The 21,158-nt window shown below is 52.4% G+C and overlaps 6 protein-coding genes across 6 annotated transcripts; 2 read left to right on the top strand and 4 right to left on the bottom strand.

Moving 5' to 3' along the window:
* Nucleotides 1-5,040: 5,040 nt before the first annotated feature.
* NCS54_00787500 (C2H2-type domain-containing protein) lies at nucleotides 5,041-6,790 on the bottom strand (the record flags this gene model as incomplete). Its single annotated transcript, XM_053153280.1, has 2 exons — nucleotides 5,041-6,533; nucleotides 6,622-6,790. The coding sequence occupies 2 exons, from the start codon at nucleotides 6,788-6,790 to the stop codon at nucleotides 5,041-5,043; spliced, it is 1,662 nt and encodes a 553-aa protein (XP_053009255.1).
* A 3,305-nt stretch (nucleotides 6,791-10,095) lies between these two features.
* NCS54_00787600 (Galactokinase) lies at nucleotides 10,096-11,729 on the bottom strand (the record flags this gene model as incomplete). Its single annotated transcript, XM_053153281.1, has 2 exons — nucleotides 10,096-11,041; nucleotides 11,098-11,729. The coding sequence occupies 2 exons, from the start codon at nucleotides 11,727-11,729 to the stop codon at nucleotides 10,096-10,098; spliced, it is 1,578 nt and encodes a 525-aa protein (XP_053009256.1).
* A 904-nt stretch (nucleotides 11,730-12,633) lies between these two features.
* On the top strand, nucleotides 12,634-13,410 carry NCS54_00787700 (Hypothetical protein; the record flags this gene model as incomplete). The annotated part of the gene is made up of 1 exon (XM_053153282.1): nucleotides 12,634-13,410. The coding sequence occupies one exon, from the start codon at nucleotides 12,634-12,636 to the stop codon at nucleotides 13,408-13,410; it is 777 nt and encodes a 258-aa protein (XP_053009257.1).
* Nucleotides 13,411-14,024: 614 nt separating this feature from the next.
* NCS54_00787800 (Hypothetical protein) lies at nucleotides 14,025-14,946 on the top strand (the record flags this gene model as incomplete). Its single annotated transcript, XM_053153283.1, has 3 exons — nucleotides 14,025-14,104; nucleotides 14,168-14,241; nucleotides 14,303-14,946. The coding sequence occupies 3 exons, from the start codon at nucleotides 14,025-14,027 to the stop codon at nucleotides 14,944-14,946; spliced, it is 798 nt and encodes a 265-aa protein (XP_053009258.1).
* Nucleotides 14,947-18,109: 3,163 nt separating this feature from the next.
* On the bottom strand, nucleotides 18,110-18,914 carry NCS54_00787900 (Hypothetical protein; the record flags this gene model as incomplete). The annotated part of the gene is made up of 2 exons (XM_053153284.1): nucleotides 18,688-18,914; nucleotides 18,110-18,632 (listed from the first exon to the last, which is right to left on the bottom strand). Exons 1-2 carry the CDS (start codon nucleotides 18,903-18,905, stop codon nucleotides 18,110-18,112), a joined length of 741 nt encoding a protein of 246 aa, XP_053009259.1. The 5' UTR covers nucleotides 18,906-18,914.
* Nucleotides 18,915-20,449: 1,535 nt separating this feature from the next.
* NCS54_00788000 (Hypothetical protein) lies at nucleotides 20,450-21,139 on the bottom strand (the record flags this gene model as incomplete). Its single annotated transcript, XM_053153285.1, has 1 exon — nucleotides 20,450-21,139. The coding sequence occupies one exon, from the start codon at nucleotides 21,137-21,139 to the stop codon at nucleotides 20,450-20,452; it is 690 nt and encodes a 229-aa protein (XP_053009260.1).
* Between the last annotated feature and the right edge of the window lie 19 nt (nucleotides 21,140-21,158).

Here is a 21,158-nt window from a genome sequence, read left to right on the forward strand (position 1 = left end):
AATGCGGACGGAGAGCAAGTGCCCCGAGAGCCTAGAGCAAGCCTCGCAGGTACATGTGCCCAAGACGACGTGAACCCGAGAGGGTCTAGCGTTGCTAGTGCTGCTAGTGTATCAGCGAGTTCTCTGGCTGGACGCGGGCCAGCAGACGACCCTGTTTCAGCGGGAAATGACGATGGGCCAATCTCTGGCCTTTGCTCCAGGGCCCGACGTCTGTTTGGTCTGCTGGCGAGCCGAATCAGCGAGGATCGAGGGTCGAGCGAACCAAGGCGAGAGTTGGTGTGAGCATGAGGGGACAAAGGGCGCTGCCGAGACCTCTGGTGCGGAGCTGGAGGGCCAGCAATGCACGGCATTGGCTGCGTAAGAGGGTCATGACACGACCCAGGCCAGAAGCACTCAGCCAGGTGCGTCGACCAAGCCCACTCCAAGCCACTCCAAGGTCCCCTTGCAAAACCCTGGCGACGACGGCGAGTGTGGCCTTTTTTCCTTCGAGACGGTGAATGTGGATGCTGGCGTGCGTGAGTGGTTCGTGTGGCGCTGGCTATGCGTTATTCTCGTACGTACAATGTACTGAAGACACATGTCGTGGTGAAGAAGACGGTGAGAGAGGAGCGAGTGCTTGGCAGGGCTTCTCTCTGTTGGCCCCGTCTCGCTTCGCTTGACACGGCAAACAACTGCTATGCTATTTCTGCACAATTGCTGTTGGTCTCGACGTTTCGCTGATTTGACTCGACGGATTACGGGTCATCTCCAATAAACCCGTTACGAGACACGTTCGAGATGCGCCGTTGATGAGTCGGTCAATGGATCTTGTGGGAAGCAACGCCATCCGCTGCTAGCAAGACGAGAAAAAGAAAGAAACAACCGAACGACCCGGAGTCGGGAAATGACAGATTACCAGATGCATCTCGGGTTGATTGCTTCTTGTTTGTGTTATTTCGTGCAGGTTGCTTCTGGCTGACTCCTCTTTTGCTTGTTCTTTTTTTCCTTTGGAGCTTCTGCACCGGCGGAAGCAACCACTGACTGCCGCTGTAAGCTTCTTGCTTTTTCTTCTGGAAATTTTCTTCAGCTTCGCCAGTGGTGGATCTCGTGTCGCAGATTGACAAGAGACGAGTGTGGCTGGCTGCGAGATGCATCTCACGCCTGATCCTGATGATCGCCGTGATGAGATTTGATGGAAATGCAATTAATTACGGTGCTTCCGTCCAGAGAGCGAGCTGAGCTTCCTTCTGCAACCTGCAAATCAATCAATCCATCCATCTTTCAAAGTGCTCTGCCGGATGGACAAACGAACACCCACTCACACGACAGGAACTGCAAGATGCATTGGACGGCTTGGATCTCTTGGTCTCCCGCTCTGGCACGGGACCTGGATTGGCACTCGCTTCGTATCTTGGACTGCTGCGGCGTCTGTGGTTGCATTTCGCACCAAGGATGAAGGCCTCTGACACGACGGGCATGCCTGCATGAAACGATGATACCCCAGTCCCAGGCTGGGGAAAGGGCGAGCAGAGAACAGAGCAACAGACCGACCTACTAAAAACATGGATGGAGATGGTAACGGCAGAGGTGATTGATTCGTCGCCCTCGTAAAGTGCGTGACCCCATTCCCTTTCAGGGACGGGAGCCTGCAAGTTTGCTGTGGCTAGGCTACTGAGGTGAGTAGGTGACACTGGGTGACTGGCCGCACCTTGCACTTTCCTTTTCCTTTCAAGCTGACCGGGCGGTTGTCAAGGTTGTCTCTTGCCTTGCCTTGTCTTGACTTTCTTACCTTGCCCACCTAGGTAGGTGCTGTCTGCCTGCCTGCCCGCCTGTGCCTGCCTGCCTGTGCCTGCGCTGCTCGTTTGTTGGGTGGTCCTTCCTGCGCATCTTCCTCTATCCGGGGCCCCGGTCCCTCCTTCCCCTCCCTTTCCCCATCCCCCCATGACTTCCGATTTGTTGCTCGCTCAGGCTTCAAGTCTCTCAATGTCTCACTCATGATCTTCGTTTTTTTTTTGCCCTTGGCTTTTTTTTTCACGTCAGCACAACACAGCAACCCACGACTCTAAAGCGACCAACCAGGGCTCAAGACCAAGAGACCCATCAAGGATCATGTCCGTTGGCTAGAGTGCCTCCCATATCCGTACTTCCATCCTCCGTGCCTCCCCCTCCTCCATCGCTTCCCCGCGGCGGGAAACCAAAACGAGTCGAGACCGCCCAATGTCACGCCACGCTACAACCTACAACGCTGTTGGAGAGATGACATGCTCGTCATGACTTTTGCTATCAACCGTCTGGTACTGTTCTGCAAGTGTCTTGGGGTTCATCAACGCCCTGGGTCACACAGAAGAAAGCCGTCACACAAATGGAAGCTATTCCATCACCTCACACTGATCAACATCAAACGCAGCCCAATGTCAAGTGAAACCTTTTCTTCAACGCCCTCCCACGTGGCCCACCTGCTCGCCGATCCTTGTGGCCCAACTGAACTGGATACTCGACGTTCCATGAGTAACCGATAGCTCTTCGGTTAACCATCTCGAGATGTTGGCTCAAAGACGACGTACAAACTACAGGCTGCACTGCTTGCAACTCGGTCGCTGCTTGTCACCAGAAACCCTTCTTCATACTACCTCCAGATATAGCATACCCAAGTCAGCTTCTTGTTGTCTCTTATCCCCCCCTTGTCAGCGGCCCAGCACCCCTTGTTCCCAAAAGACACACGGACGCACACATCGCAACTCGCGGGCAACACGGAGGTGTCGGTCTCCCGTCTCTGGAACGAGTCAGAGCACCCTCATCACAGTGCACCAGTCTGTTGATCTCCGTTTCTCAACTTGCTGGTGGCAACTCTGCTTCATCCATTCCACGTGGAAGTCATGCAGGTCCTCCCTTTCCAGACCATGTCACCATCCCCTCATTTCCATGGCTCATCCTCCCGAGCCATTTCATCCCTTTCTCACCCCAACTCTGCTGCAGGGCAGTCCCGTACCAAATAGAGCACCTTTCCATCCTCTCGGATATCAGGCCGCCGGACGCAGTGCTACTGCATAGTATGAAAGCCACTCAGCCAGCTTGGCTACATCCAGTCTACACCCGGGGCTAGCCAGTCGCGTAGCCAGGATCAAGGCATGGTATTGTTACTGTAATCCTTTCACTGCCTCTTTTCTCGGCATTATCCCAATCTAGGTTCGCGGGGGTGATGAGCAATCGCAGTGCTTGGCTCCAACGAGCTGGCCTTATCTCTGCTTGGCTATCCGGCCACCCTTGCCGTGCCAAATCTTTGAGCCATTTGAGCAAGCCCAGTCAAATGCGGAGGCCTCGTCCTCTCCGCACACCATCACAAATGGTTGGTTGTGTCGTTACGATATGCCAGATCCTGTCACCCTCTTTCTGGCTCTCAGCCAACCAGCGCGTGACAAGGTCTGATTCGCTTGGGGTTGTCGTCAGCTGTTGAGGCTGCTCCAAAAACAGCGACTTCTCACGAGGTTGAGTTGCTATGTAATGGATGCAGCGCATGCCACCATCTGGCCAAGGTCGAGACCATGCCATCCGTCCCCTGTCCGCACCGCAAAAAGAACTCAAACCATCGTGCCCCCCAGACTTGAGATGATTAAACCGCGCCATATTCAAGCCTCGCACGTCGATATCTTGGGGAAGCCTGCAAGTCTCTCCTCTGACAGGACATGCCATCACGCCCTTCTTATCAAAAACCGTCATCCTAGTCGTCCGTTTCCCCTCCAATCCCCGCACCATCTATCTCCCTCTTTTTGGTCCTGGTCTTTGCTACCCTAGCAGAGAATCAGCTCACAGGAAGCCTCGTTGTTTTGCTCGCATCTGACTGGATGGATGGCGAAGGATCGCGTCCTCGGGAGACCGTGGCGAAGTGCGGAGATTACAGGTCCCATCAGTAGCCGTAGCTACCCTACACTGCCGTCTGACTTGGAGAATTTCGACATCACAGGCTCCCATGGCATTGAAGTGATAGTTATTGAGTGATGATGTAGATTTGAAGCCGACACACCACACCTCTTACCAGTTCGTGCTGTAATCGAGTATGGCACGTCAGGGGGGATCCATCTGTCGGGGATTTTGTGTTGAGCTGTATAAATCACAATGAGATAAACTTCATCGAGCAAACTTCGTTGGCGGCATAACGACGAGAACTATCAGGGGCTACAGCCTCTTTCTCGGCTTCCTAAGATCTCAACCTCGTGGTACTACTCCTATCCGTATCGATCACACCCATCCGTCTATCCGTCCCGTTGCCGATATCTCATGGCCTTGGGGCTTGGGGACTCCCACTCTAAACCACACACTACCCTAGGGTAACTCATCAGCAGCAGCAGATTGATACACGACATTCACGATTAATTCACCATGAAATGCAGCAGTTTTCCAGGCCCAGCCGTTGCGTTCAGACATGCCAGCCCTCATCTATCAACCCGATACACGAATGCAGCTCGTTCGAATGAGAGTCCCGGATCATAGCCTCACCATCAAAGCCAACGTCAGCGTCAAAGCAACTGTCACATCTAAAGTGTCACATCTAAAGTGTCACATGTAAATTAATGTCGTTGTATACTTGATCGTATATCCTTATTTTCCATTCATCAAAAACACCCATAGACACCAGAAACAACATCTCTTACTCTCACATTCGGGGTATCAAATCTCAACGCACTCCCACGAGCTCTTCCATCCCATCATGTATAAGGGTTGCCAGACTTCCATATCCGCTGCAATGCAAAGTATAGGCCTCGTGGGTAAAACTACCCAGCAGTGACTCCACCAAACAAAGAAAAATCCCCAAAGATATATCGCTCCGACGGTCCCCTTTTCCATCTTCTTGAACCTTGCGTGTATGAAAAGTAACGAGTAAGGAATGAGCAGGATGGTCAAGTTGTCATTGACCATGTCCCTGAGTGAGTGGGTCAAGTTATAAGTAAAGGCTCATCATGTTGGCCATGCGTATCAATATCAGAATGACTGCAAGGGCAATAGACGGCCTGAAGAACAAGCATCCAGATCTGGAAGGCAACCAAATCCATCGCTCGCCGTAATCTAGGCATATGCAGAATCATAGCCTCCAAACGACATTTGCTGACCTATAGGGGTAGTAGGAGTAAGGCATGAAGCATCAGATGCCGAGGTCGTCATGCTCTGGGGGTCATAAGGAGCCGAAAAGGCTGGCTCCTGCATGAATCCAGCGTCCATCATGTCGGCATCGTTCATGTCGATGTCTTGCTCAGGCATGCTGTTGGCGATAGACCGAAGGCTTCGGAGATCCTCGGCGATAATACCCCCTGTGGCCTGCTGCATCATAGCAAATTGCTGCTGCTGCCGAGGGTCGTACATCTGCGCCTGGGGTATGTTTGCATACTGAAAGTGATGCGGCATAGGTGCCGGAGCTGCCGTTGTCGCAGGCATCGTATGCCGAGGTGGCCGGGCGGAACGACCGGAGCGAACTGGACCAGGGCGTGGTACATAGACACGCCGTTGAGAAGCCAGATACGCTGCCAAGTTGGGGTTTGTCCCCCGAGAAATGCGGAACTGATACTGATCGGCATCAGGTGAGGGACCCGAAGGTGGGAGAGGAGGCGCCCGCGACTTGTGTCCTGGAATTGGTTGGCGGCACTGGTCCTTGACGGGGTTGATAAAGTCCTCGCGGTACTTGGTGATGGAGGACGGCTCCGAACCGAGGGCAATGGCATATTGAACCATGAGTTGCAGGTCGCCCAGATGCCGCGTTTCGAGTCGTTTCCGCAGGATGCCACTGGACTGGGGATGCCATTGCAAACGATTTCGTTCTTCCTCGGGCCATGAAGAGTTCGCCCAAGCTCGCACCAATCCTGACTGCTTCAACAGATTCCGCATCCTTCCAGAATATGTCCACTCTCCACTGTTGGATCCTTCGTCGAAATGCTTCACCACGTGGGCCACAAACTCCTTAAAGGTCGAGTCGACATCGTCGTCGCTGGGAGCCTCAAAAACTTGAGGGCAGTTTTCGAAGCCACAGGCAAAAACGGTCTGGGGACACAAGTTCACCTTGGCTTCGTCGAGAGTCATGCGAGAGCCACCGTGGGCCTGTTTCAGATGGGTCTTGTACGCCGTCTGCCAGTCGAAAACCATGTTGCAATCCGAATGACGACAGAACCACTGGGCATTGGTGTTGTGAAAGTCCTCGATATGACGCTTCAAGTCATTCTTACGCGTACACGTCTTTTGAATGTCTTCTTCCCTGCAGAAGCCACATGTGAAGGAACCCTTTTGTTTGGGTGCGTGCGGAGCCGGAGTTGCGGAATCACCTGACGGGGTCGTCGCGGCCTCTTCCTCTCGATGTGTTGACTGCGAAGTAGAAGGGCGAGTAGACTGATTCGATTTGCGACCAAGTAGCTTGGCAGTGCGTGCTGACACATTGGAGATGATGCTGCCGCGGACAGAAGAGTTATCGGAGGAAAAGGTTCGCACGCTGGCTGTATCGAAGAGGCTGGCGGCATCCTCGGACTTTACCGAGGAATAGGTACTTGAAGAGATGACTGAGGCTCCATCGTTGACTGATGAATACAGAAAATTAGCGACAACGAGGCCAAGGTAGACGCAGTCTCGACTTGGTGAGATTAGCGACAAGAAGCGGTCACTCACGAGAGATGGCAGGCGAGGTTGCCTCCTCGTCCATCAACTGGGCGACACCTTCGCGACCATAGCGGCGCATAAGATGGCGGAGTAGTTGACGATCGAGCGAATCATCCTGATGCGACATGGAAGAATGTTGAGATATGCTATCGGCCTCGGACCACGAGTCCGGAGCCATGGTTGATGTCGGAAGATGGAGTTGGCAGGAGACGGGGAGAGGGATTGGGATTGGGGCGGTCGAGGGAGTAGTGGAGCCCAGGGAGGCGATGCCCCAAGCAGCAGCCCTGGGTTGGGTTATTGGTAGTGCAGGTCAGACTGAGACTCCGTTGGTAGGGTAGTTCGGGGAATTTTTGTTGCGGCTGAGAGTTGGAGTTGGAAGAGAGTAGATAGATAATGTGCGAGGGTGGGAGAAGGGGAGAGAGAGAGGGAAGAAGGCGAAAAGGCGTGGCAGTGACAGCGCGACAACTAAAAGAGAGGCCAAGCCAAAAAAGAAAGTCGTTTTGAGATTTGGATCGCAAATGACAAGCAGGAAACTGAAAGGGCCAAGCCGGAGGAACAGGGATCACTAGGTTGGTACTGATAGCGGCCTGGGTGGGAGAGATAGCGCTACGCGATGCGAGAGGACGCGGGCATTCTGGGGTAGTATGGAGTTTGGAGAGATTCCCCGAGACCCAAGACCAAGGGGGCACAGACAAGGGGGCGGATAGACGGATGGGATGTGATTGACAGGGAAGAAGAAGCAGAAGCAGATGAAAAGGAAAGCTGCGGCAGGTCAAACGTCAGCGGGGAGAGGCGAGAGTAAAAGGCCGACCGACCAAGTGTTGGATGACGGTCGATCTCTTGAGGGAGAGGGGAATGGGCACTGCGCGGGCCCTAGACCCAACCTGGCCGGGGTATTCTTGTTGGAGAATTCATGGACACACAGGATTGACGGCGACTTGAGAAATGGAGACCAAGGCAGACGAGAGACGAAGGGACTCGAGAAATGACGGGATGGACACTAACCAACGGTTTGGCCGAGGTCAACGTGGCTGGAACTTGAGGATCTGCGTCAGCGCTCGACACCACGGCCTTGTTTTCTAGGGCTGAGTGAGTGTGAGTGAGCATGAGTTCCTGGAGATCATCATCATGGTCAATCACTCTTTACAACTCTATTCGAAATTTGTCACTGCTCGTCTTGCTTCTGTTTCTCCTGCATCACAGACGCCGGCAAGTGGGATGAGCCATCCCGGGTGGAGAGACAGAGGGAACAGGCTGTGGAGTTTTTTTTTTGAGATCCAGGCCCTGAAAGGGCTTGTGCGTCGAGGCTTGACCAGAACCTTATGCGCTGGAGAGAGTACGGGGGCCAAGCTCTTACAAGCCAGTCTGACTTGGGGATCGCCACTGAAACCATGTTGTCCCCGTCATGAGCTGACCTAATGGATTGCTGTGATGGATTGAACATGGGATGCTTTTCAAAGAGTCAATAGCCTTGAACCTACTACTACCCCAGGCTTCGGATCAGGCCCCAGAGCGCTTCCGGTCATGGTCGTGCCTGGGCTTAGGTACTTGAGAATATCTACCTGCCAAAAGGGTCCTTCCGATGAGTGTTGAACCAAAGCAATCGATTGGATCTCGAAGTCTTTGGGACATGGCGCAAGTAATCTTGACTGGCCAACTTACGATGCAAAAACTCAAAAGAAGGGCTTCTTGACCAAAGCCCAGACCAAGTGGGAAAAAAAACTCACACCCCCAAGATCTTCTTCCCCCGAGTCTCTCCCCTGGTGGGGCGCCTCCGGCGTGCCGTGCCACCCCAGGAAGGTGGTTTAGGTGAATCCATCTCGTCATGAGAATTGGCGTGCTTATTCGAGGGAAGACATGATGAGATCGTGTTTCTTGTGTAACTTGAAGAAATGGGATGCGTGGTCGATGCTTGAAAATAGAGAAAGAGGGTTGGTGGAAGAAAGTCTGGGGGATCAACTATGAGATTGATATATATTCTCGTCCTTCAATCTGAGACAAGATAACAATAACTAACAGACAGTCAAAGATCAAAAAGACTCGTTGTCGTCAACCAACCCCATGATGGCTTCAATCCCCTCCTCGCCCCCAGGAACCGGAACGGGATGAACCTGAACTCTGCCCCGGTCCCAGTTTCCCTCGTCAGCCAATAGGAGACGCGCCATTCAGCCAGTCATCACCGTCGAGCCATTAATCACCAAAAACCCCAAGAAAACCCGCCGATAAGCCTTTCGTCCCCCTCAATTGGGGGTCGAGATACCGACAAAAAGATTACTATACAAAAAATAAACGTGTCTCCCCGTTGGCTGTTTCTGTCCCGCAATGTTACTAGATGGCTTTCTCAGCTCGGGTCTCACGGCACTTAGAACACACAACACACAAAAGAACAACACGTGAAAGACTTGAACAACCATCAGTTTTTCCCCAAACACCAGATTTCCCTTATCATCATCTGGCCGCTCCCCTCCCACGTTCCATCCCCTGCCCCTGATTCGATCGTCCGGCCCCTGCTCAAAAAAAGCCCACCCCCAGCAAGGGGAAAAAAATAACAGGAGACTGACTTTGGTGATACCCCTGCGAAAACGTGTATCCTGTTTTCTTTCCACCTCTAGCCACCACACCCCCAGGTCCGTTCAATATCACCCCAAACCCAACCCCAAGAAAAACCCATGACTGAAGATGCTGACACATCGTCCGCTTCGTTCTCGGGCTGCTTCCGGTGTCTCCTCCGTCTCCCCTTTTTACCGGGACGCCGGCTTGTGCCTGTCATCCGTGCTTGCTAGCCCTGGATTTTTTTTTTTAAACTCTGAAGGCTTTGTCCGGGGAAGGTCGGGTCGCTATAGATCCCAGTTTGCTTGCTTGTCCTTGTCTTTTCTTCTCGTGTCGGTCGATCAATCTTCTGGGTCCTCGCCTTCATACCTCGGCATAAAAAATGGACTCGCCAACGGAAACTTTTGCGCCACTACATTCTTGGTCAAGAAATACTACGTAAACCTTCAAAACTCAAATAACCAAACTAACAAAACCCCCATGGACCCTGAAATTCCTCTCCCCCCCTTGTCTCCCGTAACTTCCGGATCGTCAACCTCGGGACTTGAGGTGTGATTGATTAGATTCAATTTCGGCACTTGGGGAACAAAAAGGAAAACCTTGCCGTGCCGTGCTGTATGCATTGTAGGCCCGACAAGGACATATACCGTGGCGCTCTCCCGAGCGCAGAGAGACGGGCTCGGGCTGAAACTCGGGAAGAAAAGACGTATGTCGTGTAACCCATCAGTGTTGCACTAGATTTCGGTTCGACATGCGCGTAACAGAAGGATCTATTCCAACCAGTCGAAGAAGCACGAGCTGTCAAGCCTGGTGTTATTCGTAGAGAAGACTAACGTTCTGGAACCTTGTTGGCGAATGTAACATCAACAAATACGATATTCTGTATGTGCTCTACTTTTCTCTAAGATGCTTACTGTTGTATCCCATCTCGCCTTACGGCTTGACACCGTCCTGAATATAGTAAATTGCACTTCCCGTCGCGGGCCGACTCACGACAACGGCCCCCTTCCTCTGCTCCTCTGTAAGTTCCCGCTTGGAAAAGTACTCCTTCTCCAACGCTTCTGTAACAGCCTCGACCTTGTCCGCCGGAACGAGGTGCACGCTGCAACCTCCCCATCCTGCGCCGGTAACCCGTGCACCATAAGCTCCAGACCGCAGCGAGATGTCGCAGATCTCGTCGAGCTCGGGGCAGCTGCACTGGAACAGGTCACGGCAAGACACATGCGTCTCGTTGAGGAGGTGGCCGAGTTCCTTGTTGAAGGGTGTCGTGTCGGTTGCGCCCGTGTGGACGGGGTTCTCGAGGAGAGCCATGAAGTGGAGGACACGGAGGGCTTCAGTGAAGACGTGCAGGGCACGCTGGCGGAGTTTGAAACGTTCAGCCCTGACGGGGAGGCGGGACATGAAGCGGGCTTCAAGCTCTTCGACTGTAATGTTGAGCACCTTGGCCACCTCCTCTCGCGTATAGCCTTCCTCCTGTGTCAGAGTGTTCTTTGTCAGCTCGATCAACTTTTTAAGCTCCTCCTCCTTAGTAACACTCTTGGCGGCTGAGTAGTCTGAGCCGTTCAGATGGTAGAAGAATGTCTCATGGAAACCCTGGAGACTAATACCCAAGGGACCCGCGTCCTCTGGCAACTGGGTGCCCGGAGGGTTAAGGACAGCATTAAGATAAGCCGCAGCCATGCTGCACTCGACTACACGTAGGTTGTAGTGAATTGGGCCTGTAACCTGCTTGTTGGATGTGACAAAGGACTGCACGATAACGAAGCAGAGCTCTGGGTGTGTAGGGGGGAACTTGACAGGTCGAGCCTCGAGGCTTGGGCTGAAAGAGACAAAGAGGGCTGCGCCTTTCTCAGAGAAAACAGAGGCGGCCTGGTCCATGCTATGAGAATCGAGTTAGCTGTGTTATCAGATATGTGCAGTCTTGATATTACATACCCTCCTGAGTTGACTCCTACGGCGCGCTCGTTGACGATGGCGAGCTCTGTCAATTCCTTCTTGTCCACCTCCTTCTCGCCGTTGGACAGCAAGATAGCCAACGAACTGGTGCTCACCACAGCAGCACTCGAGCTCAATCCTCCACCGACGGGAACTGTCCCGTCCATGAGGAGCTCCATATTGCAAGGTCTGAATCCAGCTCCATGCTTCTTCCTCAACAAACCAAGCACACCTCGAAGTCCACTCTTGAAGTAATTCGTCCACTCCAGTTTTGTCGCATCGATCGTCACGTCTCCGTCGATAGGAATCTCAAAGTCCCTGGCCTCAAACTTGTCCTCCACATTAGCGATACGGATGCGGAATGTCTTGGCGTCGTCGGCGACGGGGGTGTGAGACACGGCCAGGAGGGCGTCGGCGGTGATGGCCATGGGGAGCACCGAGTAGAGGGAGTAGTCAATGTGCTCGCCAATAATGTTGACTCGTCCAGGTGAGCGAGCAACAAAAGAAGCTGGATGTCCATATACGGACTCAAACTTGGTGAGGAGGTGGTTCCATCGTGGTGCTTCGGTCGCGAGAGAGGCCGGAGGGTAGATGTCGGCGAGAGCGTTTGCGACGGGAACGGAGCGAGACATTTTGGCAATTGTTGCTTGTCTCTAATTGTCTTTGACTTGTGAGAATCTTGGGAATTGTTACCCGCAAGGTCTCAAGTGTCGTTCGTTTCGTCGCGTGAGGAAGCTGTAGGCGTTGCAACGTTTCTATGCCCCGCTATTGCCCCTCGTGGGATGTATCGCGGTTGCAGCTTGTGATTGATGACGTAGGTAGTTCTGAAGAGCACAATTTTGAAGCTCGTCGCGATACTTGGCCAATTCTATAGAAATAGAAGTCCAGCTGAGAGATCAAGTGTAAATGTACCAGGAGAAGGAACAGGCAGAGCCGTCGGGTCTCAACACATCTTGTACCCCGTGTTCAACGTTCGTCAACCCCTCAGCTTTTTGCGCCGAGTATATCCCCACCTATCGGCGTGTCGCCCAGGGCCTTTTTGCCTATGGTCAGTTCCCCGTAACAGGTATCGCGCGGTCCACTGCTCGGTGGAATATGGCGCGTGGTCTTGAGCCTGTGGAGATTTCTCTTGTTGATGGGCAGAGGAGGTCCCGCGGTTGTTTGTCATTGAGCTGGTTGTCGGAGTTGTGGTCGGCTCTAGATCCGACCGATGCATGACGTTTCTTTGTAACGGCATACCTTGGGAATCAGGTGAAAAGAACTCATGATTGGAAGGGATTTCAGTCAGGCAATGGTGGAATGATGGAATTGGTTCCAGTGGTGGGATGCGCGGGTGAACTATCGGAGCCAGTTCCACCGACGGCCGAATAGTCAACTCGCAATATCATCAAGTTGATGCAAACAGGCCGGCAATGGCCATGAAACACTGCTTCGTAGCAAACAATCTTCACATTTGCACTGGCAGCTGGCCAACACTGGCCCAGCTGTCAACACTGATCATTCTGACTACCATGCAGGCAGGTACTGGCAGCCGTCATGGCGATATTGAGCCTTTGGCCTCATCATGACTTTTCCTCACCAAGTGTTCATTGCATGACAACCAACCCACCATTCTCAGTTGCTACACACGGGATAGAATCATCGTTTCTCTCGATCAATCACGAAACTTCAGAAAAAGAGGCCGAAATGTCCTACCCGGCGCAGGACTTGCAGCCAAACACCCTGTACCTGACCATCTCAACACCTGAAGCACCCGCGAGCGCCATCGCACACATCTACGATGTCGACATGACCTGGCTCCAAGGCGCCCTGGCCGCACCCATGGAAGGAGCCGACAACTTTGAATGGGGAATCTACTGGCATCGAGGCCACCAAGACGGAACCTGGTACATGATGCACCGCGCTGGCGACCCTGAATTGCCCACCTACCAACTTGGCCTCAAGATGAAGCACCCCTTCAAGAGCATGGAGATGAGGCAGTCTCCCCGCCTCCACCACCACGTCGTCGGACTCATCCGTCTCATGCGAATCACCGACCTGACTGGTCTTGAAATCACGACCTATCTCGACTGGCTCGCACCCAGGGCCGCCATGAAGGCGCAGCGGAGCGTCATGTGGGCGATGACGGTCTACGGCCGGACGAGGAAGCACGTCGCCAAGGCGCGCGGAATTTGTGAGCTTGGATTCGATACCTCTGGGTTGATCCGCGAGTTGCTGCAGTTTGCGCATCGTGAGATTTGGTATTCGTTGGCTGGACAGCTGCCGCGTCCGATCTTTCAGCCGCCTGTCGGAGTTGAGAAGGAGACAGCTTGAAGCTTTGCGTGAGGAGAGTCCTTGGAGGGGTTCAATTGGTGAGTGGGAATCGTGAATGCCTAGAAAAGGTGAACATGGCTAACTGTCGCGTAGCAAATGTCCACTCTGTATCACAGCCTGTTCGTCGAATGAGAATGTTGATGATGGATTAAGAAGTGAGGCGTAGCGGGTTGACATGACATGGATGGTTCGTTGAACACGTTGCGTGACGAATACTCTCGATTGGTGCTGTTACTGTTCCTGGGCATGTTACGAGTTCTCGCACGTGAGATTGGACGAGAACTGAACACGAGGCGATATAAATTGTACGAGAGTCTAGGCAGAATAGAATGCTCTGCTGTAAAATGAAACCTGTTTTTTTTAAAAACCAGGTCGAGGGTTAAACAGGTTTGGCCCATCAGCCCTTCACCGTACCTTGCAGCAGGCGGCGTGCCGAGGATACCGAAAAAGCCAGGGAGCAAAACGAAACGCCACGTGACACAAAGGCCAGGCTGCTAGACATTCCTCCAGCCTCTGCAATCCAATCCATTTTATGCCAGCAAACTCCCTTTGAAAGCAGGTGTCGAAAAAGGACCGCCAAGACTGAATAGGTTCAATTGCGAAGCATCAAAAAGATGGGACATCACAACCTTCGCTTTGACGGCGATCCTTATTCGTCCAGCGGAGCTTGGAGTCCGCCAACCAGCAGGGCAAAGTAAAACCGGCAGCCTCAGGAAAGCCCTTTTTATGCAAGAGTTTTTACTGACTTGGCGGTTAGTTTCTGCGAGGAGGACTATGTCATTACCTTGTATCTGGCAGAGTTTGTCAACGCCTTGACCAACGTCACCTATGGTATGTCCTCGAAGCTTGGTGTGTAACCTTTATGTGCTCCGCTGACTGTAACCTTGATTAGTCTACTTTGCTCTGCGATACATGTATGGCGGCTCTGGTAGACGGGGGATTCTACCCGCCAGATGGGACTTCATGTCCGTCTCCCTGCTGATTCTTGGCATTGGATCGTTTCTGTTCCACGCATCGCTCCGCCAAACCCTCGAGTTTGTCGATGAGTTGTCGATGCTACTGCTCTCCTGGTCCATGCTCCGGACCATTCTCGTAATGCGACAGACTCCCTCAATGGTCCGCCTCATCACAGCAATCCTCCCCGTCTTCTTCATCTCATTCTCCGTCTTCTACGTCTGGTCGGCAAAGATCATCTATCAGGTGATTGGATTCTGGTTTAGCCTCATCCTCATCGGCCTTCGCATACGGTACCTCCTGTACTGGCTCAAGCCGGGCTTTTCTGAGAAGCAGACACACGAGTGGGCCGTCAGAATCTGGACGGCGACCTTTATCTGCCTGTTTGGATACTTCATCTGGAACATTGACCTCGAGTTTTGCGCCGAGCTCAGAGACCTTCGAGCGAGGGTCGGACTGCCTTGGGCGTGGATCTTTGAGTTTCACGGTTGGTGGCATATCCTGACGGCTGTTGGTGCCAGTCAGTTCATGGATGTGGTGCGAGAAGTGCGCGAGGAGGCGGCCCGTATGAAGCAGGAGTGATTGTTGGATATGGTAGGCGTTTGTCTTCATTCTGGACGAGGGTTTGGGTTCTCGCAGTGGTACATGTATAAGTTTTGCTAAACCATTAGAGCGCTTGGATTTTAAGAACATACTCGGTATGGGTGTATCTGATAGATGGCGTCAACCCAGTGAATAATCCACCTGATCTTGAGTGTCTAACCCACCCCCGACCAACTGTAACTGGCGTCTCGCCTGGAGGAACCTGCATCTTTAAAACTCGAACTGCAAGCGGAAAGATATGAGACCGAGCGCCTTTTCGATATGAAGATTTGGTGGGAAAGGGCCAAGTACTGAGTTTGCCAAGTTGGGCTCGTGTCTCAGTTGCGGCTCCAACTCGCCTTGAACAGAGTCCACCCGGGCGATGCCCTGTGACGTGGAATCTGCTTTGAGCTTGGAGTGACGCTCATATATATACTGTACTCGAAATGATATAGTTTGAACTTTGTTATCTCTCTCTTGGATCGAACGAGTTTCGGGGATTCGCCGTTGGGTTGTGGCCTCGTGGATCGGATGGCTCTGGGGGAGTTCGTAGGCACGATGGACAGATGATGGACTGCCAGACAGCTTGACTAGAAGAAATGTTTGAAGATACTTAGTGGTGTATTTCATGCCACCTCTTGTTCGACCAAGAGGCCGAAGCGACGCCCTTTTCAAGTCCTCTCAGGTTGGTACCAGAGCACCCACATCCAAGCTCGAGACGAGGTCGAGTTTAGGTGTCGTCATTCGAGATGGGATGTAAACTCAGCCGCAACGGAAATGGGCATGCGTGATCTTGTCTAGGAACTCGCTCCTAATTGGTGTTGGAGTGTGGGAGGTCACAATATAAAGCTGGTCCGAAGCAGAAAGGGTTTGGGTTGACAAGGCTATCCATGGGAATTCCTTCAATAGCCCGCATAAAGGCTTGCAAGGAAGGCTCCGTGTCAAGTCATCGAACTAGTGCAAACTGCGATCGGAGGAGTTGTCGGCCTCCCCAAGCTGGGGCGTCATCGGCGAAACGTCAAAGGCCAACCCCTGAGGCATGACCCAAAGATGGGGGGCTCGGAGATGTGCTCGAGGGATTTTCGACTCTTGCTCATCATCAAACAGCGTTAATATGAGCAGCAAATGGGATGTTTGCCAAGTATTGGGTCCCAAGGCATGTTCTTACTCGTTGCCGGCTCTGCGACTTCCACGCCAACCAAGACATCAAAGCCACCCTAATACCACATCGGTGATAAGTGGACGCTCTGGCGATGATCCTTGAATAAGGGAAGGGGGAGAGTCCTCCGGGAATCGTGGTGATGCGTTTGGGAGTCAGCTTAGGTGGATGGATATGGTCGAGCCAGGGACCAAGTGAAACACACGCATGGGCGAGGGCAGCAGTTCATCAAGAGACTAGGAATTCCCTTTAGAGGGCTACGGTTAATAAAGAAGGATGCTGGAGATAGAGAACAAAGCCTCCGTGTAGTCATGCCAATGTGGTCAAGGCTCTTTCTTTGTTGTCGGAAATGTGGCTCAACGCCGTATTCACCAACGCACCTTGGATCAACGACCAGCCACAGCTAGTCCCCCTTTCGAGATGCCTAATAGCTGCTGGAGGTTGATTCACAATTAGGGACAATAGGGGGCGGATGTCTTGGTAGGTCAATGAGTGTGGTGATTTATTAGACTGTTTGAGTCTCCAAATAGCTTCCATCTTTGTCTACGCCAAGCCCTCAGCTGTCAATCCCACAGAAGTGTATTCTTACGGAGCAGTGACATAAACGAGCCGACATCCGCCGTATCAACTAAACTCGAATCTTGACTCGAAAAAAGACCAAACCCCTTGCATGGAACACGGGTGGGCGCGTGAGGCGGCAGCGGATAGTGACAGGCTGCGGACCGGCAGGTCTCAAGGCGGGAAGCCGCGGGAGTCCCGCTTGCCACGAGACGGGATGTGATGGGGGGGGCTTTATTTGAGCAAGAATGAGTGGGATGGATCGGGTTTTTGACGTGTTTTTGACGTGGGATGTTTTGTTGGTGTAACGGGGATGCAATGCGTGTGTACCTCTACCAATATTCCGACGTCATTGGACCCTTGGAGAGGAACTATAAATTACCCCTCAACCCCGCCGAGGGCATCATGATACCCCGCCTCAAGGAAGACAAAGACAGTTGTAGATAGGTAGATGGTCAACCTCTTCAGCAGAAGCCTCATGTATTTACCAGAGAATTTGTTCATGTGCTTGTCAATCCGACACTGTCCATTCCAACTCTCCCACTGTACGGATCTCGGGTCAACATGATGCCATGCACATGCACACCAGCCCAGCGCCCACCGACACGCCGCGCCAATCACGGTCCAATCGATGACCCTGAACGCCTCCCGCCGAGACGTCATTCGTCACGCCTCGTCTGGAAGGACCAAAAGAGGGCACGAGAATCCCTCCTCTCTTGGGCAAGAGGCCGTGGTGTGCCCAATGAAGGGGGGCGTTTATCTTTTTGCCCACACGAACGAGCCACTCGGGGCATGGTCATGGTACTTCTTGCTGTGTTGTAGTGCGTGAGATGGAAAAATAGGACCCGTAGTCTCCCCCCCCCACGAGGAATGGAAGGGGAAGCCCATTCACTGCCGCCGCTGACTGACTAGGCTTTAAAAGAAGGTGTTCCTCCACTCTTGGTCTTCTCTCTCTCCTCCTCTTCACCAAAAACCTCCACCATCAACTTTTCCAAAAACTCCACATCACAAAACACACACCAACTTCAAACTCAAAACCATCATCACCATGTCTGGCTGCGGTTGCGCTTCCTCCGGTTCCTGTGGCTGCGGCTCCAGCTGCACCTGCGCCGGCTGCCCTGTAAGTGTCTTGTTTCTTCTTGGTTTAGACGCAAAGTCGAGGACTGACGGTTGCCAATCAAGCACAAATAAACTACGGCGCCGATGAGAACCTTGAGGGTTATTTGTTCTGGAGATGGGCGGCGTGAGATCGACTGGGGGGGATGGGATCCACTCGTTTTGAACAGTCTCGATGATGATGATGGCACATGAGATACAGATTGGTCATGAATAAATGCAACCTTTGTTGCCCATGTTGCCATGTTTGCTTATGATGTGATCAGTGAACTCTTACAATCCTCAAACTCCCTAGACGCCTCGGTGATCCGCTCCTGAATGATCTGCTCCTCAGCGATCATGCCCCGATGGAAAGAATGCCAACACTGGGCTTAGAGCCTGGTCCTGCCAGCTCTCCTGTTGAACCGTCAAACCCATGGCAGTCTGGTGCTCATTATCCGTGTATCTGTTTCCCATTTCTTCATCGAAATCTTGAACCGACAGCTGTTGCTCGTGCTTCCTTCCTCTCTCATACGCCATCAGCAGAGCCTCCCGCAGCAATCTCGCCCCATACAGGACAGCCGCCAAGATGGACACGGCAAAGCTCGCCTGTGCGATGCGGCAGTATCCTCGGTTCTTATCCCAGGCGAAGGAGCAGCTGCGAGTGAGGTACCAAGGTCGTGGGCTCGGGTGTTCAGGGTCGGATAGGTCACCAGAAGCCTGGTTCGTGAGGCTCAGGCTCCAAAGCCACAAGAGGAGGAGGTCGTAGAATGCGCTGATGTATCGAGAGAGGTAATCGACATGAGACAAGAGTGCGCGGGCAAAAAAAACGAACATGCCGAGTATAGCGATGCCAAAGTTGGACTCTGTCAGTCTTGAGACACCGTCAGCTCATCGTCTCGTGATTGATTGTTGATGTTTCTCCTCACCTTTGCTGCCAGAGGTAGGGAACCTTGGGGGGCTCTCGATGGTTGGCGTAAAAGTAGATGCGCGTGTTGGGATTCGAGTTCCATCCTTCCTCTCCGCCGTTCTCCCAGAGTCTCGATCTGAAGCGATCCGGGTACGCGAGGCCAAAGAGGATGACGGCCATGAGGGCGATGGTCAACTCGACCAGCAAGAGGCTGAGGGGAACCTTTGTGCGGGCCATGGTTTGGGGACTTGTGTCGCAGAAAAGAAAACTAGTAGCTATCCCCCGGAAGAAGCAGAGACATGCAGCGGGGGCATTGCTTTTCCCATGTGGACGTTTAATAGGTAATCTCCTGGAAGAGATTGAGATGCGTGACTGGTGATGATGCCATGAAGGTGTCTTGGTGGGTTGATTGTCTCGCCGCCGAGAGCCCACTGACCTCGCCGACTCGGCCACCACAACCGCTGTATTTTTTTTTCCCCTACGCGCTGGGGGTGAAACTTGCTCATACTGCCGCAAGCAGGGATTATCCGGGTATGACACGTTGAACATGATATTGACAGTTAATCATCCTTGTTTATTATAATTAATTCCGTCCAAAAAATGGGGATTTACTGCTTGATTAAATCGTATTCACTCTGGCTGAAATAGAGTTGCTTGTCAAGTACGCCACCAGATCTCCCATGGATCCATTGTCCAGACCCTCTATTTCCGAGCTTCGACAACTACCCATGTTGAACCTCTTGAACGGCTTATGTCTCTTCATGTCTCATTCTGCTCAATATCCCTCGCATTGCCCTATCACCTGGCACCTCATCCCAGCACCCGCTTCTGCGAGCGTAATCTTGGTCTCAACCAACCGCATCTTACATGATGCCAACCCCACTCGCTGCAGCCTTGAGCAACTGCATTCGAGTTCCGTGTATCTGAGAATTTGGTTCATGAGGGGCTGATTTCCTACCCTCGAATCTCGAGTCTCGAATCTCTGAAACATACATCTTGATGTAGAAAAGAGGCGAACTGAAGATATCATCGCCAAGACACCACAATGTTGTTCTGCTTGGCTCGTTGACCCTGCCATCACAGCTCTACAAAAAAGGGCCACTGACTTTTGTACTGGTGCCTAAACTATTTCTCCCTAAAATTCAAGATTTATTTTCAGTCTAATGTCCCGCTCAAACTAAGGTCGTAGCACTGTCATGACAGTGGCTCAGCATCAGCTGCAGGCCTTAGCCCCCAAGACCCCCAGTATCAAAAGCAGAGCAAAGTCTCTCAGATGAGCAAGTTGTACGGTCCTTGACCGGTGGCGGAGTTTTCTCCGCCTCCATGCCTTGGCTAGTGCCGGACCTTTCGTATTGAGCAAGATTGGGATTCAAATCGTTGCTTCACCCTCCGTCTTGGGAAGCTTCCATATGTAGTATTACTTTCTTCAAACACTTTGGCTTGGGGTTGCAGTATGTTGTTGTTTGATATTACGGAAAAAATTAATGTTGATCTTGAAAAAAAAAGAGAGAAAAAAAAACTTGCATTGTTTGATTAGAAGAGAGGAGAGCATGCAGCTTGCCCCGGGAGGTTCTTTCATGGTTTGAGCGAGGTCGTGCAACAAAAGTCGGCTCTCCAACCTGAACGGTTGACGAGTTAAAAACATAGCAAAGGGTCCCAATGAACTGGAGCTATACGCTGAGCTGGGAGAACTCTGGTCCGTCAGTTTTCTATTCAGGAAGAAGTATCCATGTCTATAAGTGTAGTATCCCACACGCCGAATAATGCATGACAACCAAGCCTTATATGACCAAATTAATAACTCCAAGAGCTACAACCGCTGCCAGCATGCACATCGCCGTCGTGACAGTTGTAGATCTAGATCCCGCACTTCGAGGCTCAAAATCCTTTATACACTGGTCAATACAGGCGTCCAAATCCTTCTCGCTGCTTCCATCACTGTATCGCGTCTTATCACCAGTGTAATACTTCATGTGGCACCGTCTTGTACACCCAAAAGCCCAGCAAGATATGCGGTTCTCATCGCTGCTGTCCCACCCGTCCAACTCTCTCTGGCTCCAGGTCCCGTTTGCCCCTAGCAGCGTTGTCCGGCTGCTGTAGGAATACCCATTAACGTTGGACTGGCCTCTCTTGTAGAGACTAGCGGATATGCGGATCCGGGTCTTGTCAGGCGCCACATCGGCGGGGATGGTGATGTTGACGCGATCCGTGTCCAGGGGCACGCTCCAGACAAGCCAGCATACCGGTCCCGCACCCCATCCTGGTGGCTCTAGAGCGAGGAAGACGCGATAGGCGTTGAATCTTTTCCGAGCTTCGTGATCTGACGCGTCGATTCTTGTTCTGATTGTGAGCTCCTCAGTCTGACCGGCTGTGATGTTCCAGGGGACGACGATTCCAGTTTCGGCGTTGGTGAAGGTGGCCGCTAAGAGAGTGAGGGCGACCACCCGGAGAAAGAGTGATATTAGGACCATTAATGAGAGTGGTGAAGCG

This window comes from Fusarium falciforme, chromosome 6 (genome assembly GCF_026873545.1).
Source record: "Fusarium falciforme chromosome 6, complete sequence".
Classification (NCBI taxonomy): Eukaryota; Fungi; Ascomycota; class Sordariomycetes; order Hypocreales; family Nectriaceae; genus Fusarium; species Fusarium falciforme.